The sequence below is a fragment of the Agelaius phoeniceus genome, chromosome 16 (genome assembly GCF_051311805.1).
Source record: "Agelaius phoeniceus isolate bAgePho1 chromosome 16, bAgePho1.hap1, whole genome shotgun sequence".
Classification (NCBI taxonomy): domain Eukaryota; kingdom Metazoa; phylum Chordata; class Aves; order Passeriformes; family Icteridae; genus Agelaius; species Agelaius phoeniceus.
The window spans coordinates 15,017,555-15,034,475 of record NC_135280.1 but is presented as its reverse complement, the minus strand read 5'-3'; the positions used below and the strand labels follow the sequence as shown (position 1 = coordinate 15,034,475).

The 16,921-nt window shown below is 61.8% G+C and overlaps 3 protein-coding genes across 5 annotated transcripts; 2 read left to right on the top strand and 1 right to left on the bottom strand.

Annotated features, from left to right (window-relative positions):
• The first annotated feature begins 351 nt into the window (after positions 1–351).
• On the top strand, positions 352–9,791 carry WDR24 (WD repeat domain 24). 2 transcript variants are annotated; one of them, XM_054643842.2, is made up of 10 exons: positions 352–579; positions 1,168–2,079; positions 2,412–2,589; positions 3,336–4,011; positions 4,091–4,206; positions 6,035–6,156; positions 6,471–6,575; positions 7,396–7,733; positions 9,132–9,316; positions 9,427–9,791. In XM_054643842.2, the coding sequence occupies exons 2-10, from the start codon at positions 1,599–1,601 to the stop codon at positions 9,593–9,595; spliced, it is 2,370 nt and encodes a 789-aa protein (XP_054499817.1). In that variant the 5' UTR covers positions 352–579; positions 1,168–1,598; the 3' UTR covers positions 9,596–9,791. The 2 variants fall into 2 exon arrangements, with proteins under 2 accessions (XP_054499817.1, XP_054499816.1); XM_054643841.2 differs by having other exon boundaries at positions 352–645.
• A 207-nt stretch (positions 9,792–9,998) lies between these two features.
• Positions 9,999–12,711, top strand: JMJD8 (jumonji domain containing 8). 2 transcript variants are annotated; one of them, XM_054643865.2, is made up of 9 exons: positions 9,999–10,157; positions 10,235–10,318; positions 10,609–10,657; positions 10,748–10,844; positions 11,282–11,350; positions 11,734–11,853; positions 12,065–12,132; positions 12,261–12,395; positions 12,466–12,711. In XM_054643865.2, exons 1-9 carry the CDS (start codon positions 10,066–10,068, stop codon positions 12,544–12,546), a joined length of 795 nt encoding a protein of 264 aa, XP_054499840.2. In that variant the 5' UTR covers positions 9,999–10,065; the 3' UTR covers positions 12,547–12,711. The 2 variants fall into 2 exon arrangements, with proteins under 2 accessions (XP_054499840.2, XP_077042945.1); XM_077186830.1 differs by lacking the exon at positions 11,734–11,853.
• Positions 12,712–12,818: 107 nt separating this feature from the next.
• On the bottom strand, positions 12,819–16,777 carry STUB1 (STIP1 homology and U-box containing protein 1). Its single transcript, XM_054643858.2, has 7 exons — positions 16,464–16,777; positions 15,369–15,567; positions 15,092–15,257; positions 14,883–14,973; positions 14,320–14,376; positions 14,087–14,203; positions 12,819–13,714 (listed from the first exon to the last, which is right to left on the bottom strand). The coding sequence occupies exons 1-7, from the start codon at positions 16,647–16,649 to the stop codon at positions 13,589–13,591; spliced, it is 942 nt and encodes a 313-aa protein (XP_054499833.1). The 5' UTR covers positions 16,650–16,777; the 3' UTR covers positions 12,819–13,588.
• Between the last annotated feature and the right edge of the window lie 144 nt (positions 16,778–16,921).

Genomic DNA, 16,921 nt, shown 5'->3' with positions numbered 1-16,921 from the left:
CCCCCGGCCCCCGCATCGCCCCGGACCCCCAGGGCTCCGTGCCCGCCATAGCCCCGCGCCCCCAGTGCGCCCTATACAGAGGGGGCGGGGCCTGGGGATGGGCGGGGCTTCAGAAGGGGCGGGGGCTAGAGCGCCAGGGGGAATGGGCGGGGCCTGACGCATATCAGGGTCGGGAAAGGGGCGTGGCCTGATGCAAGAGGGCGGTCCGGGTACGGAGAAGAGGCGTGGTCTGCCGATGAAGGCGTGGTGAATGTGCAGGGGCGGACCAGAGCTGGAGAGGCGTGGTCTTGCATCAGATGGGCGGGGTTGAACGGCAAGAGGGGCGGAGGGGGCGTGGTCAGTCGGCAGGGGGCGGTTCCAGACAGCGTGAGTGGGCGTGGCCTGGCGCCAGGGGCCGCGTCCCGTCATCGGAAGGGGCGTGGTCTGTCGGTAGGGGGCGGTCCCTAGTGGCGGAAGGGGGCGTGGCCTGGCACCAGGAGTCGATCCCGGGGCGGAAGGAGGCGTGGCCTGGCGGGAGTTCGGCGGCGGCGGCGGCGGGGCCTGCTCGGCCCGAGCTGCCGGCGCGGGAACCGGCACCGGGTACGGCTTGGGAGCGGCACCGGGGCCTCGCACGGAGGGGTCTGGGATCCAGTGGCAGCGGACTCTGTGAGGCGGGAGGGGGTTGTGAAGGGGCCCCGGGGGCTCTGAGGGGTGGGAAGGGGCCCTGAGGAGGGTTTAGGGTGGGGAGGCCTCTGAGGGAGCCCTGAGTGGGCTCTGAGGGGCTGGAGGGCCCCTGAAGGGGCTCCGGGTCAGGAGCGGACCCTGCAGAGAGGGAAGTGTGGGGTCTGAGGGGTCCTGGGGGGCTGTGGGTCAGGAGGAGGGGAATGTGGAGTATAAGAGGGCTGTGGGTCAGGAGAAGGCCCTGATGGGGTGGGAATGTGAGGTATGAGGGGCTGGGGGTGGCCTCAGGAGTAGGACGGGCCCCTAAGGGTGCTCTGAGGGTGGGAAGGGGCCCTGAGGGGGTGGGAATGTGAACTATGAGTGATCAGTGGGACCTGGCAGGAGAGGGCAGTGCTGTGGCAGGAGCTCAGCCTGGCTCTGGAGGACACAGCCCGTGGGACACTGTGGTCCCTCCAGGAAGCCTGGAGTAACTGCTAGAGAAGGAGGGTCATCCCCTGGTTTTTGCAGGTTCTGAGGCTCCAAGTGCCCCACGGAGTGACCGTGGCCGCACTTCACCCCAACTCGTGCTGAGGACGCTGCTCACTTCAACCACAGCGCTGTACTTGACCTAGATTATCAGCAACAGCAAAACATCTCAGGGTGTGGTTAAGGAGGGAAGAAGGAGCCCAGAGAAGGTTTTCAGGAATTCCCTGAGAGGGAGCCACAGAGGGCAGCAGGAGGAGAACCCGGAGTGGGGCTGTATCTCCCTCCCACAGGCGGCTCTGTGGCCTCTCACCTCCCCAGCCCGTTGATGCAGCTGCAAAAAGCCACAGTCGGAGCCACCAGGGCCCGGCAGGAGCCCAGCCTGTCCCTGGCCAGCTCTGGCTGAGGTGGAGCAGGGTGGCCGTGTGGGTGTGCAGGCAGCCTGCTGGAGAGGGGACAGCACCCCGAGGACAGCCATGGAGAAGATGGCCAGGGTCACCACTGCCCTGGGGGGCAACGCGCTGACTGGCCGCACCATGTTCTGCCACCTGGACGCCCCCGCCAACGCCATCAGCGTGTGCCGGGACGCCGCCCAGGTGGTGGTGGCCGGCCGCAACATCTTCAAGATCTACTCCATCGAGGAGGAGCAGTTTGTGGAGAAGCTGAACCTCCGCGTGGGCCGCAAGCCCTCCCTGAACTTCAGCTGCGCCGACGTGGTGTGGCACCAGATGGACGAGAACCTGCTGGCCACCGCCGCCACCAACGGCGTGGTGGTCACCTGGAACCTGGGCAAGCCGTCCCGCAACAAGCAGGACCAGCTGTTCACGGAGCACAAGCGCACGGTCAACAAGGTGTGCTTCCACCCCACCGAGGTGTACATGCTGCTCAGCGGCTCCCAGGATGGCTACATGAAGTGCTTTGACCTGCGCAAGAAGGACTCTGTCAGCACCTTCTCTGGTACAAACATGGCTCTTGTTGTCCCCTTTCCCTGTGGAGAAGCAGAGTTTGGGAGCTTTGTCCTTTCCTTGCTTGTCCCCTCACCTTTAGGAGAGGTAGGGGTTGGGGGTTTTGTCCTTCCCCTTGCCCAAGAGGAGGGTTTGCTCAGGGTGTGGTGCCCAGAGCAGGGAAAGAAGGAGCTGAGAGGCATTTTGGTGCCTTTTCTTGCCTCTCAGTACTAGCTGGGTGTGTGTGGGAGATGGAAGACAGTCACAGCACTCCCTGCTACCTTCTCTCTGCTCTTCCAGTGGGGTTTTTAGCTTTGTGGAGCTCTTACCTTGTGTCCCTCCCAGGCCAGTCGGAGAGCGTGCGTGATGTGCAGTTCAGCATCCGGGACTATTTCACCTTTGCTGCCACCTTTGAGAATGGGAACGTGCAGCTGTGGGACATCCGCCGGCCCGACCGCTACGAGAGGATGTTCACGGCCCACAACGGGCCCGTCTTCTGCTGCGACTGGCACCCAGAGGACAGGTGGGTGTGGGGCCTGCCCCTGCAGCCACCCGGCCTTGCAGGACAAGAGAAACCCTGAAAACAGGATTGGGATTTTGTGAGGGAAAGCATGGTCTGTGATACCCTGTCCCCTTGTATCAGGGGCTAGGATGTTGCTGGGAGATAAAACTGTAGAAGTGATTGTTGGGGTGGTGTAAGGATGTTTGAGGTTTGTTTTTTGATAAATTAAGGGATTTTGAGGCACTGGGTGTCTTATAGTTGTGTATAGCAGTGTCACAGCAGCCTCTTGCTCCAGTGCTCAGTTTGAGGAAGCATTACTTGGCTGCTCAGGGACACAGCTCGCTCGTGTTTCCCTCCTGCCTTTCCTGGGAGGCTGCTGGGAAGGATCTGGAAGGAGCTGCTACAGTGTGCAGGTCCCTCTTCACTCCCTGCCAGGCAGTGCTGCCACTGCTCCTGATCTTAGAGAGGCACTGAAACACATTCAGAATGGCCTTTTCCTCCTGCTGTTCAGCCAGTGGAAGGCTGAGCCAGAGGGAACTGGTCTGACTGGGATGGGCTCTGGAGGTGCAGGGCCATAACTGGGGGCAGGAAGGAAGATGCTGCCTGACCTGGTTGTTGTGGAGTGGAGGTGCCAGGAGAGCTCATGGGAGGATGGGATTGGAGCCCAGCTGCCTTCCTGTGGCATGGGTGTGGTCACACCTGTGCTGTGAGCATTTCTGTGCCACGGTGGGGACACAGAGGTGACCACTGATCCGTCCTTGTCCCAGGGGCTGGCTGGCCACGGGCGGCCGCGACAAGATGGTGAAGGTGTGGGACATGAACACCACGCGGGCCAAGGAGATCTACTGCGTGCAGACCATCGCCTCGGTGGCGCGCGTGAAGTGGCGCCCCGAGTGCAAGCACCACATCGCCACCTGCTCCATGATGGTGGACCACAACATCTACGTGTGGGACGTGCGCCGCCCCTTCATCCCCTCCGCCATGTTCGAGGAGCACAAGGACGTCACCACGGGCATCGTGTGGCGGCACCTCCACGACCCCTATTTCCTCCTCTCGGGCTCCAAGGACAGCACCCTTTACCAGCACATCTTCAAGGACGCCAGCCAGCCCATCGAGCGGGCCAACCCCGAGGGGCTGTGCTACAGCCTCTACGGAGACCTGGCCTTCGCCGCCAAGGAGAGCCTCATCTCCTCCGACTCCAACCGCAAGCCCTACATCGGCGACCGGCGCCACCCCATCTTCTTCAAGCGCAAGCTGGACCCCACGGAGCAGTTTGAGTACATCTCGTCCTCCAGCGCCCTGAGCGTGTTCGAGACGGACGTGGAGAGCGGCAGCATGGACTGGTTCGTGCACACGGCCAAGCAGTACGCGCTGGCCGGCCGGCCCCTGGCCGAGCTCTGCGACCACAACGCCAAGGTGGCCAAGGGGCTGGAGCGCAACCAGGTGAGCTGTGGGACGGCTGCTGCTGCTGCTGCAGGGGATGGTGGCTGGGAAGGCCTGACAGGGAGTGTGTTCCACACAGGTGGCTCAGACGTGGACCATGCTGAGGATTATCTACTCCAGCCTCGGCACCGTGTCGTCCACGAACCTCAACCACAGCATGGGGAAAGGCAGCACTGCCCTGCCGCTCATGAACAGGTACGGGGGGTGGGAGCTGCAGGGAGCAGTGAGATGAGGGGGATAGCTCTGAAACGGGGGGGAATGGGAACGGCTCCTTGGCTGGGATGGGGTTATGGAATCACATCATGGAGTACCAGAATGGTTTGGGTTGGAAGGGGCCTTAAAACTCATCTCATTCCACCCCTGCTATGGCAGGGACACCTCCCACTGTCCCAGGCTGCTCCAAGCCCTGTCCAGCCTGGCCTTGGGCACTGCCAGGATCCAGGGGCAGCCCCAGCTGCTCTGGGCACCCTGTGCCAGGGCTTGCCCACCCTGCCAGGGAACAGTTCCTACATAATAACTAACCTGCCCCAGACACAGGGAGCAAGCAGGGACAGCTCTCCCTCACCCTCAGGCTGTGCTGGTTTGCATGTTGGCATGGTTTGAACAAAGCCATTTCCCATGTTGGTGTGGCCAGCCTGGCCTCAATCTGTGCAGCCTCACACGCTGCTCCCTTCTCTCCTTCAACCAAAGTTTGGCCTATGGTGGGGCATGGGGCTGAGATCAGCTTTGCAGTTACTGAATTCATGAATCACAGAATCTCTAACGCTGGAAAAGTCCTCTGAGATCATTCCCCCAGCAGCACTGCCAAGGCCACCACTAAACCCAGTCCCTAAGTATCACATCTACATGATGTTGAACATCTGCAGGGCTGGAGACTCCACCACTGCCCTGGGCAGCTGTGCCAGTGCCTGACCACCCTTCCCATGAAGAAATTTTCCAAAGATCCAATCTAAACCTCCTCTGGCACATTTTGAGGCCATTTCCCCTTGTCCTGTCCCTGTTCCCTGGGAGCACAGCCCAACTCCCCTAGTTTTCCCTCCTGTCAGGGAGTTGTGGAGGTGATAAGCTTCCCCCTGAGCTTCCGTTTCTCCAGGCTGAGCCCCTTTCCAGCTCCCTCAGCCCCTCCTGGTGCTCCAGCCCCTTCCCAGCTCTGTTCCCTTCCCTGGACACCCTCCAGCCCTTCAATGTCTTTCCTGTCATGAGGGCCCCAAAAGTGACCCCAGGATCTGAGGTACGGCCTCAGCAGTGCCCAGGGCAGTGATGGTGACCAAGGCTGGGGGTGGAGGAGGTGTCTCATGGCTGGAGCTGGAACTGCTGCTGTGCAGAAGTTTTCTTCTGGAGCCTTTCCAAGGGAGAGCACAGCCCAGCTCTGCCAGCAGCTCACTGGCGTGGAGAGCCCGTTGTGGGCTGATGAAGCAGGAAAACTTGTTTTTCCTCTTCTCAATGACATAAACGTGTGGGGTGAGGACTCCAAATGAGCTGTCAGACCTCGCAGGACTGGGTTCCCACAGTGAGAGACACATCCTCAAATAACACCAAAGGAAACAAGCCCTGTCCTTGACCAAGCTCTGCCTCCAGCCGGGTGGCTGTGCCTGTCTGAGACACGGCAGGCAGCAGCCTGGGGAGCTGGGCTCTGCTCCAGCCCCAGCCCTTCCCTTCTCCAAGCATGGTGATGCATAACTAACAGCCAGGCACCTTGGAGCCAGGCAGCTCCCATTCACCTGCCTCTGAGGGGAAGGAGATGGAGCCAAGAGCCTGCTCAGCTCTGGAGTTCTTCAGGGAGACCTTTGCAGTGCATGTGCAGTGCCACCAGCCTTGGAGGAAGGGCTGTGACCACGGTCACAATGTGTCTTTATTTGTAAGTCACACAATGGAGACTGGTGGCTTCTGCCCACAAAGGGATATCACTGTATCTCATGTTTCTCCATTCAAATTGCAACTGGACACCTGTATCCAGGCTGTTTGCTGACTGAAATGGAAACTTTATACTCCTCTGACTGTTAAATTTGGCTTTTTTCCCCAGCTTTAACCTGAAAGATATCCCTGCTGGGCTGGGCAGCGAGTCCAGGCTGGAGCGCAGCAAAGGAGAGAGCCGCTCAGAAAACATCCTCATGGACTCCTCCTCCACCCTGATCAACAACGAGGGTAACGCTCCTGGGGGGCACAGTCCAGTCCCACAGCTCTTCTCCCCTCAGCCATAGACAGGGCATAAACTGGGGCATTCATCCTGTGAATTGGGGTGGCTGGATGTGCTGCAACCCCAGAGTGAAGGGCACTGAGCCCCAGGGCACTGCAGAAGGGCAGCTTTCCCCCATGACCTGGGGTGACAGTGACAGTGACAGTGACAGTGGTGGGGAACTGAGCTGTGTGGCTCAGGCACAGCCTGGCATGCCAGGCAGGACACTGGGAGGTGCATCCAGTGGTGTGATGAGCTGGTTTCTCTTTCCCTGGGCACACAGACAATGAGGAGACGGAGGGCAGCGATGTCCCTGCGGATTATCTGCTGGGGGATGTGGAGGCAGACGAGGATGACCTGTACATGATGGACCACGAGAACCCACACGGTGAGCACACAGGGGAGGTGTTGTCTGTCCCAGCTGTATAGCAATGCTGTGATGGCCCCAATGAGGGGAGAGGATGATGAGGAGGACTCCATGGATATCAGAAGGCTAATTAATTACTTTATTATACTGCATCATTCTATACATCTAAAACTGAATCTGCCAAGCACTCAACCCTGCACACACACTGCAGTGAATCTCATGACTGTCATCTGACAGTCCTGACACACACACACACATGGCCCTGATAGGCCAAGGAAACAAAACACCATGTGTGACAGTGTTCACAGGGGTCTTAGGATGAGGGAAGAGACGAGGATTTGACTCCATGTTTCAGAAGGCTTGATTTATTATTTTATGATATATATTATATTAAAACTATACTAAAAGAATAGAAGCAAGGATTTCATCAAAAGGCTAGCTAAGAGTAGAAAAAGAAAGAATGGTAACAAAGGCTTGTGGCTCAGACTCTCTGTCTGAGCCAGCTCACTGTGATTGGCCATTAATTAGAAACAACTGCATGAGACCAATCACAGATCTACCTGTTGCATTCCACAGCAGCAGATAATCATTGTTTACATTTTGTTCTTGAGGCCTTTCAGCTTCTCAAGAGGAAAAATCTTAAAAAAAAGATTTTTCATAAAAGATGTCTGTGACAACCATGACTTTGGGTAAACAATCTCCATATTGCATTCCACTTTGGCACAAACACAGGCACAGCAAATGATAAGAATTTTTTTTTGGGAAGAATTGTGCCTTGCTTTTCTCTGTGAAGAGAAATGCGGGGCTACACAGCTGGGTTTTCTCCTGCTCATCCCTGCAGCTGAAGAGCAGGAATACAGCCTTCCCCAGGAAGCCTTCCCCCTGCGCCACGAGATCGTGGACAACCCGTCTGCCTTGGACCACCTGCAGGACAAGGCCGACTCCCCTCACGTCAGCGGCAACGAGGCCGAGACGGTGTCGCTGACCCCCGTGGAGTCCTTCTCGCTGATCTCCATCTCCCACTCGCTCTACGAGAACCGCCTGCCCTCCGACTTCTTCAACCCCATCGTGCGGGACACGCTGCTGTTCTACGCCGAGCAGGGCGACGTGCAGACAGCGGTGTCCGTGCTCATCGTGCTGGGAGAGCGCATCCGCAAGGAGATCGATGAGCAGACGCAGGTACAGCCCCTGAGGGCAGGGCCACACCTTGCAGGGACCCACAGGGGGTACAGCCCGATGGGATGGGGTCCTGCCTGGGGCTGGGGCACGTCCCTTCCCCTCCAGCCCCTGGCAGGGCAGCTCTAAGGCAGGGTGAGCAGCTCCAGGGTTCGGGTACCTGCCCCACCAGGAGTCCTGGCAGGGATTTGACGTGGCTCTGCAGGGCCAGGATGGGGAGGTGCCCTTGCTCTGTTGATGCAGGGAAGGATGCTCTGGGGTACCTGTTGCCGATTCCCTGACTTCTGGGACTCAAGCTGGGCCCTCCCAGGGGCTCCCCTGTTGGGGGAGACCCTCCTGGAGCCATCTTTGTCAGGAAAGAGAGAGGCACTGGATTTTTTTGGTCTTCAGGTTCTTGTTTATTGTTACCTTATCTAGAGTTTTGCACGCTGTCCACACCAGGCCCAGAACACTGCAAAAATGGCCAACAACCTTTTGTTACAAGGTCTTTTAAAGCTAAACTATCCAATTAAGAACTGACACCTGGATTATTTTCCCTTTTAATCCAATAACTGATCCTAAAGAGCTCCCAATGCAGACTTTTCTGCCCAATTACAAAATGCCACCCAAACCCATGAAGAAGAAGGAAGAAGCATGAAGAAGAAACCCAGGATGACACCCTGTGCCCTCCATCTTGCTTCCATCCACAACAGACTAAAAATCCCAAAACCTAAATTTCCCACCTAAGTGATACACCTACACTACTCTCTATAATCTATTTCACACTTTTGTGGATTCTAGTTTATCTTGAAGTCTGGGAAACTTTCTCCATGAATGAGGGTCAAAGTCAGTGCTCCCCTGGGGGTCAGAGCACCCCAGAGCAGACAGAGAAATATTCCTGGTGCCCTGGGTTTCCACAGTTCCTCAGCGTTGCAGAGCCATTCTCCCACTGCAGGGATCAGAGGATCACAGAATGCTTTAGGTTGGAAAAGGCCTCTGAGACATTGAGTCCAACCATTCCCCCAGCACTGCCAAGGCCACCTCTGAACCATGTCCCTAAAGCCACATCAACATCTTTTTAGATCCCCCCAAGGGATGGTGACTCCACCACCGCAAGGGGCAGCCTGTGCCAATGCTTGACCACACTTTCCTTGAAGAAATTCTCCCTAATATCCAAACTAAACCTCCTCTGGCACAACTTGAGGCCATTTCCTCTTGTCCTGTCCCTGTTCCCTGGGAGCAGAGCCCAACCCCCTGGCTGTCCCTTCCTGTCAGGGACTTGTAGAGTGAGAAGGCCCTCCCGAGCCTCCTTTTCTCCAGGCTGAGCCCCCCAGGGGAATCTTGCCTTTGGGATGCAGGGCTGGGGTGCTGAGGGGGTTTCAGGGTGGATGTGGAGGCTCAGCTGTCTGTGGCTGTCCCCAGGAGCACTGGTACACATCCTACATCGACCTGCTGCAGCGCTTCCAGCTCTGGAACATCTCCAACGAGGTGATCAAGCTGAGCACCTGCCGTGCCATCAACTGCCTCAACCAGGCCTCCACCACCCTGCACGTCAACTGCAGCAACTGCAAGCGGCCCATGAGCAACAGGGGCTGGATCTGCGACAGGTGAGGGGGCCCAGAGGGGTTTCTGGGGGATGGGGTGGGTGCCCCTGTTCCCTCTTGTTGCCCCCCCGAGGGCTCTCCCTGCCCACAGCCACCCGAATGTCCCCGTGCAGGTGTCGGCAGTGTGCCAGCATGTGTGCCGTGTGTCACCACGTGGTGAAGGGGCTCTTCGTCTGGTGCCAGGGCTGCAGCCACGGCGGCCACCTGCAGCACATCATGAAGTGGCTGGAGACCAGCTCCCACTGCCCCGCCGGCTGCGGCCACCTCTGCGAGTACACCTGAGCCCTGCCAGAGCACACCTGGACCCCCAGAGCACACCTGAGCCCCGCGCCCGCGGGGTGGGGCAGGGGGGAGCAGGGCCCTGCCCGCTACCCCTGGCGCCGCCCTCTCTGTATTTATTTGTGTAAATAAGGGCTGGGGGGGCACCCCCTGCCCGGCCGTTTTTTACTGGATTAAAACAAACCAGCAGTTGATTCGAGCTGTGACTCCTGTCTTTCCTTCTCCTCGATGCAGCGATCCCTGGGATGGGCCCCGGACCGCTCCGGCGGTGTCCCCGGTGTCCCCATGCTGTTGTCCCCTTGGGCCGGGAGGCCACTTTAAGCCGTGAGGTGGGGCTCGCTTTCCGCTGCCCCCTTTAAGTGCTGGCCCTTACCGGGACCCGTAGCGAGGCGCCGAACCAATGATCACGTCCACCGTGTGTTCGCGGTGCATGCCGGGAATTGTAGTTCCCGGTGTCTCCGGTGCCGGTCCCCATGGCGGCGGCGGCGCGGCTGTTGCCGCTGCTGCTGCTGCCGCTGGGCTGGGTCCGGCCCGGCGCCTGCACCGACCCTCCGGGCGGCGGCTGGTAAGGGCAGGGGCTGCCCCGGGACCGGCCCCTGTGCCGGTCCTGGTGCCGGCGCCGAGCGGAGTCTCCCGTTGCAGGCTGGCGGGCGCGGTGCCGGAGGAACCACGCTGCACCGTGGAACGAGCCGATGCCTCCCTCACCTATTCTCTCTTCCTGCAGCGGTACGGGGGAGCCGGCACGGTCCCGGCGCTGAGACAGGGGGCCGGGGGGCAGTTCCGGTGTACCGGGCGGGCTAACGGGGAGCGGCGGGGGGAACTGGGGGGGCAGAGCCGGGAGTCCCGGGGGAGAACCTGGGGGAATGTGATCAGGACGGACCCCGGTGCCCCGGGGGTGGTTTGGAGCCAGTCCCGATGCCCCGGGGTGGGTCGGGGCCGGTCCCGGTGTCCCGAGATGGCTCAGTGCCGGTCCCCGTGCTCCGCCCGTGCGGGACCCCGCTGGATGCCGCCCCCAGGTTCGCCTTCTCCCGGCCGGTGATCCTCGGTGGGGTCACGGACAACTCGGTGAGTGCAGCGAGGGGACAGGGGTGGGACGCGCCTCCCGGTGCCCCGGGAGCGGCGGCAGCATCCCGGCTCCCCGCGCTCCATCCCCAGGCCTTCCGAGCCCTCTGCACCCGGGAGAAGCTGCTGGCGGCCTTCGGGCCCTTCCCGGTGCGGCTCAGCACGGCCAACACCTACTCGTACCGCAAAGGTGAGCGCGATGCCCGCCCGCGGGGCTGCTCCCGCTCATCCCTCCCGTTCCGCGCTCATTCCTCCCGTTTCCCCGTTCATCCCTCCCGTTCCCCGCTCATCCCTCCCGTTCCCCGCTCATCCCTCCCGTTCCGCGCTCCTCCCTCCGTTCCCCGTTCATCCTTCCCGTTCCCCGTTCCCCCGCTCATTCCTCCCGTTCCCTGCTCATCCTCCCGTTCCCCGCTCATCCCTCCCGTTCCCCGCTCATCCCTCCCGTTCCCCGCTCATCCCTCCCGTTCCCCGTTCATCCCTCCCCTTCCCCGCTCATCCTCCCGTTCCCCGCTCATCCCTCCCGCTCATCCCTCCTGTTCCCCGTTCATCCCTCCCGTTCCCCCGCTCATCCCTCCCGTTCCCCCGTTCATCCCTCCCGTTCCCCGCTCATCCCTCCCGTTCCCGCAGTGGATGTGCCGTTCCAGGAGTACGTGGAGCACCTGCTGAAGCCGCAGGACCCGGGCCGGCTGGGCAGCGGTGGGTAGTGCCCAGGGGTGGGTGGGTAGTGCCCAGCAGTGGGTGGGTGGTGCCCAGCGGTGGGTGGGTAGTGCCCAGCAGTGGGTGGGTAATGCCCAGCGGTGGGTGGGTAGTGCCCAGCCATGGGTGGTGCCCAGCAGTGGGTGGGTAATGCCCAGCAATGGGCGGTGCCCAGCAGTGGGTGGGTGATGCCCAGCGGTGGGTGGGTAATGCCCAGGGGTGGGTGGGTAATGCCCAGCAGTGGGTGGGTAGTGCCCAGCCATGGGTGGTGCCCAGCAGTGGGTGGGTAATGCCCAGCAATGGGCGGTGCCCAGCAGTGGGTAGCCCCCTCCCGTCCCCCGCAGCCCCCTCCCCTGCCGGGCTCAGCTCCCCTGTCCCCCCAGACACCCTCTACTTCTTCGGGGACAACAACTTCACCGAGTGGGGCCCCCTCTTCCAGCACTACGTGCCCCCTCCCTTCCGCATCCCGGGCACCAGCCCCGCCTACAGCTTTGGGATCGCAGGTGGGACTGGGACGGGATTGGGATGGGGCTGGGATAGGGTTGGGACGGGGTTGGGATAGGGTTGGGACGGGAGTGAGACGGGATTGGGATGGGATTGGGGCGGGATTGGGATGGGATTGGGGCGGTATTGGGATGGGACTGGGACGGGGTTGGGACAGGATTGGGCCGGGTTTGGGGGCTCTCCCCAGCACCACCCCTCCGCTCCCACCAGGCTCAGGCTCTGGCGTTCCCTTCCACTGGCACGGCCCTGGTTTCTCCGAGGTGATTTTCGGCAGGAAGGTGAGAGCTGAGCCCTAGCGGAAGGAAGGATGCGGGGAGGGGGCAGAGGAACACGCCCCTCCCAGGTGTCCCCGAGCCCGAGGGGAACTGGGAGGGGAATTGGGAATTGTGCCCGCGGTGTTTTCCAGCGCTGGTTTCTGTACGCGCCGGATCAAACCCCGCACTTCCACCCCAACGAGACGACGCTGGCCTGGCTCCAGCACACCTACCCCACACTGCCCCCGGCCCAGCGCCCGCTGGAGTGCACCCTGCGCCCTGGGGAGGTGAGGCAGGGCTGAGGGCACCCCAGGCTCCCCAGCCAGAGCCGTTGGACCCCACTGGTGTCCCTTGCAGGTGCTGTACTTCCCTGACCGCTGGTGGCACGCCACACTCAACCTGGACACCAGCGTCTTCATCTCCACCTTCCTGGGCTAGGGCTGGCAGGGACGAGGACACGTCACCACCGTGGCAGCCAGGCCAGGAGCTCCAGCTCCTGCCACCCTCAGGGACAGGACACTGGCATTGGGACCAACTGCCTGAGAAAGTTCTGGTTTTTACTGATCTTTGCCCTCCCCCTCGGATTAAAGTTGTTCTACTGAAGCACACTGTGTGTTGCTACATCCCTGGAGCAAACCTGGTCCCCATGGGATCGCACCGATTCCCCAGCCGGGATATCCCCAGAAATGGCTGCTGTGAACCACTCCAGATCCTTTTCCACGTTTATTGCTGAATTTTTTTTATTCTTTTTATATATATTTTGTTTTAATGGACATTGGCAAACTTCCAGAGGGCACTCAAAAGCCAGGCAGGCCATCGGCCGACCGAAACGCTGGAATCTCAGTTGGATGAAAATCTGTTGGTTATTTTTTGTGGGGTTTTTAAAGGATTTCATTAAAAGGAAGAAAAACTTTAACCTAGGTGGTTGTTCTTAGGGAACCACAGTCCCAGTGGGGAAGGGGAGGTGGGAACCAGCCCCTTCCAGCCCTGGGGCAGTTGTTTCCCAGGAAAAGCCAGAGGGTGCAGCAGCATCCCGGTAAGTGGCTGTTTACTGGGAAGAGGACCCAACCCTGGCCAGGCAGGAGGTGGAAGGAGGAGGAAACAACTCTAAACATAGGGAAGGACGGGGCTCCAGGTGCTCATCCCGGCGAGCCCCTGTGGCAATCCCTGGAGCGGGACGTGCTCTGTGGGGACTGTGGCTGCCCTGGCTGAGGGGGTGACAGACATGGTGGTGAGGCCACTGCCGAGGAGCCAGCATTCCAACCCCCGGGCAGCTCCTGGAGCGGGACAGGGGAGCCGGGGAGCCATGGTGCCCGCCCAGCCGCTGCGGCTCCTCGGGAAGGGGACATGGTGACGTGCCCTCGCCCAGCGCCAGGCCCGGGGCAGCCGGGGCAGAGCAGGGACAGCCGGAGAGCGAGTAAGGCACGGTGCCAGCCCGGGGAGAGCCGGCTGTGCCAGGGCACCGGGCGGCCCCGGTCCCTCAGTAATCCTCCACCCAGCCGTTCTCCGAGATGAACGCGTCTATCACCTCCTTCATGGCGAGGTTGGGGATCAGCTGGTCCTGGGTCAGGGGGCTCCGCGTCACCGGGTCGAAATGCCCCACGCGCTGCAGGGGAGGAGGAGGAGGCGCGGTGGAACCGGTTACTCCACGTGCCCGGGCTCGGCCCCGGGGCGCGGGTGGCCGTGAGGCCAGCGCCGTGTGGCATCTGCCCCAGCAGCCGGGCACCTGCCCGTGGCAAGGGGAGAGCCCCTGCGAGGTGCCTCCCAGCAGGATGAGGGCAGGCCGAGGTGTGAGACCCCTGCCAAGAGCCGCCTCCGCTTTGGGCAGGGCCCGGCAGCGCCTGCTCCACAAGGAGCTGCCCGGGCAGGTAACTGGGAGCAAACCCAGGGAGCCTGCAGAGCCCTGAGTTAAGCAAAAAGATGCCTTCCCACCCAGGCAAGGTCCTGGGAAAGCCCCCTGCCCCTGGCCCGGTGGTACCTGGAGATGCTCCTCAATGTCCTTCCTGTCATAGGTGATCCCACTGGGCGTGATGCAGGGCTCTCTCATCAGCTCAAAACTGATCTTCCCACACAGGTAGTCAGGGATGTCCCGCTTCTGGCTCGAGAGAGGCATAGCTGGGTCAGGAAAGTGGGCTGGGAGGTGGTGCTGGATCAGAGCAGGGAGCAGGGTGCACAGCAGGTTTACAGGAGCACAGGCTCAGCCACACTCACCTTCCTCTTCTCATCCACTTGGGAGAAGAGCTCGTCCATGTCTGCCAGGTATTTGTCCTGAAAGAGAAGCCCTTGAGGACAAGGGGTCCCCACTGTGCAAGGGCTACAGGGCCCCAGGGAGGGCCCCAAAGTCCCCACCATGGGTGTTGGGGCTGGTCCTTGGTGGCCCCTCTGCCTGTGCAGCTCCTGGCTGAACCTGGCAGGAGTGATCCAGCTTACAAATAACCTTTCCTCTGTGGGCCTATTTTTATCTGGGATTAGTCCCCAGCACCCAGACCCACATGAGGTCGAGAGGCACTTATATTTCCTCAGGGAACAATAGGCACAGCAGGTGTCACTGCTGCCAGGCTGGGACAAGAGGTGACAGAGCAGGGGAAGCCATCATGGGGGGACACAACAGCCCTGCAGTGGTGGCTCGAGCTACAGAATGAAGGCTACTGTGCTGTGTCCCAAGGTCTCCCAGCTTTCACCTGCACAGCTACAGCCCTGCAGCTTCCCTGGTGGCAGCAGAGCATGAGGATGGGGATGGGGATGGGATGAGGAAGCCCCAGCCCCCCACTCACGTGTTTGGCCTCGATGCTGGCCAGCTGAACACGGCTCCGGCTCTCGTCTGTGTTCTCCTCCTGCTGAGTCTTTCGGCACTCCGCCAGCTCCCTAGGACAGAGCGGGAGATCAGCAGGATGGGGAACATTGTCACTCCCTTCCCTGCTGCAGGGACACCTCACACACAGCCTGGTGGTGCTCAAAAAAGCCTCTCCAGGAGCCCTGGTACCTCTCCTTCTCGGCCACGATCAGCTTGGTCAGGTGGGAGTGCAGCTCGTTCTCCTGGTTGATGCGCTTCTCCTCGATGCTGTTCCAGCGTTTCTTCTTGGCGATGCGCAGCGCACTGGGGATGTCGTCCCCGAAATTCAGCCGCTGCTCCTTGGCCAGGTTGTAGGCTGAGGAGAGAAAGGGCACCTCAGCACCAACAGCAGCGTCCCTGTCACCCTCCCTGGCCCTTTCCCAGCAGACAGACAGAAACAGGGGACAGTGGCAGCGTGCCCGCTCACCTCTCTGCAGGTTGGCGATGGCCTCGTCGTAGTTTTCCATCTCCATCTGGCACTGGCCCAGGAAGAAGTGAGCCTTCACCGACTGCCCGTCCAGCTCCAGCGCCCGCTTGCAGTCGGCCAGTGCCTTGTCGTGCTGCTGCATCTTCAGGTAGCACAGGGCCCGGTTGGTGTAGTACACGGCCACCAAGGGGTTCCGGTTCTGCGGGGATAGGCCCATGTTGGTGGCGGTGGCAGGGCCAGGACGGGCTGGGTGACAGCCGGGTGACTCGGTGAGCCAGAGGCACGGCGCTGTCACCCTGGGCAGGGAGGGCCAGCAGTGCCAGCCAGGGCGTGCACCCCATGGGGAGGTGCTGCCATGGATTGGGGACAGGCTGGGGCCAGTCCCCATAGGGCAACCCTTGTCCCTGCCCCCAGAGGGGACTGTCCCCCTGGCACCCCGACTGTCCCAGGGTGGCTCTGCCCTACCCAGCACAGCCCAGGGACAGTGCAGGGCTTGGGGGAAACTCGGGGGGGGGGGGGGGTGCAGGGCTTGGAGTTGGGTGGGGGGCAGGATGGGCTTGAGAGAGGGCAGGGCCGGGGGGTGCCTGGGGCAGGCCTAGGGGTGGCAGTCCAGGCCCGGGGGGGTGAATCAGGCCCAGAGCTGTGTCTGCTTCTCCCAGGAGGAGCCAGGCCCAGTGGGGGAACAGTGTCCAGATTAAAAGGGTCCCATCTCAGGGGCATCTTGACCAGGCCCTGAGGAAGAACAGTGCCCAGCCCAAGGAGGTTCCACCCTGGTGATACCCAGGCCAGGGCTCGGGACATGTCCAGCCTGGGGGAAGGCCCATCGTGCGGGCGTCAAGGCCCGGTGTGTGGCGGGGATGTCCCTTCCCTGGGGACCCCACCCCAGGGTTGGCCAGGCCAGCTCGGAAGGGTGTCCAGGCCGAGGGGGAGGTTCCAGCCTGGGCCATCGAGGCCAGGGGGAGGTCGCTGTGTCCCGTCCCCGGGGAGTCGCGTCCCGGGGTGCCCAGGCCGGGCCCCTGGGGACGGCAGTGCGGGTGTCCCCTCCCCGGTGCTCCCGTCCCGGAGGCGGCTCCCGCTCGGGCCGCTGGGACTCACGATGGCGCGGCCATAGCAGGCGGCGGCCTCGGGGTACTTGCGGCCGCCGAAGAGCCGGTTCCCCTGCTCCTTGTGCTCCTGCGCGCTGTGGCTCTTCTCGGGGCTGCCGCCGCCCGCGCCCCCCGCTCCCGGCCCCGCCGCGCCGGGCCCCGCCGCGCCGCCCTCGCGCTCCTCCTTGCCCTTCATGGCGCGGCCCGGGCCGGCGCTGGAGCCGCGGCTCCGCTGGCTCGGGCGGCCCCGGCGGCTCCGGCTCCGCCGCTCCGGCCGCGCACTGCGACAGCGCCGCTTCCGGGGCGGGGCGGGGCGCGCGACAGGGGCGGGGGCTGGGGGCGGGGGCTGGGGCAGGGCTGGAGGGGGCGGGGCTTGTGGGGAGGGGGCGGGGCCTCCGGGCAGGAACGGGATGCCGAGCGGAAGGCGGGGTTGATGGAATAAGGGGCGGGGCTAGATTTTGGGGGCGT

What these genes read in the sequence shown, in the direction of transcription:
- JMJD8 (XM_054643865.2), top strand. Translation starts at nt 10,066, where the DNA reads ATGGCGGCGGCGGCGCGGCTGTTGCCGCTGCTGCTGCTGCCGCTGGGC. An exon ending in CCCGGGCCGGCTGGGCAGCG is followed by an intron (nt 11,351 to 11,733) that starts GTGGGTAGTGCC and finishes CTGTCCCCCCAG; the next exon opens with ACACCCTCTACTTCTTCGGG. An exon ending in GCACCCTGCGCCCTGGGGAG is followed by an intron (nt 12,396 to 12,465) that starts GTGAGGCAGGGC and finishes TGTCCCTTGCAG; the next exon opens with GTGCTGTACTTCCCTGACCG.
- WDR24 (XM_054643842.2), top strand. Translation starts at nt 1,599, where the DNA reads ATGGAGAAGATGGCCAGGGTCACCACTGCCCTGGGGGGCAACGCGCTG. An exon ending in AGGGGCTGGAGCGCAACCAG is followed by an intron (nt 4,012 to 4,090) that starts GTGAGCTGTGGG and finishes TGTTCCACACAG; the next exon opens with GTGGCTCAGACGTGGACCAT. An exon ending in AGGGGCTGGATCTGCGACAG is followed by an intron (nt 9,317 to 9,426) that starts GTGAGGGGGCCC and finishes GTCCCCGTGCAG; the next exon opens with GTGTCGGCAGTGTGCCAGCA.
- STUB1 (XM_054643858.2), bottom strand. Translation starts at nt 16,649, where the DNA reads ATGAAGGGCAAGGAGGAGCGCGAGGGCGGCGCGGCGGGGCCCGGCGCG. An exon ending in ATCGTGGCCGAGAAGGAGAG is followed by an intron (nt 14,974 to 15,091) that starts GTACCAGGGCTC and finishes GCTCTGTCCTAG; the next exon opens with GGAGCTGGCGGAGTGCCGAA. An exon ending in CCAGCATCGAGGCCAAACAC is followed by an intron (nt 14,377 to 14,882) that starts GTGAGTGGGGGG and finishes CTTCTCTTTCAG; the next exon opens with GACAAATACCTGGCAGACAT.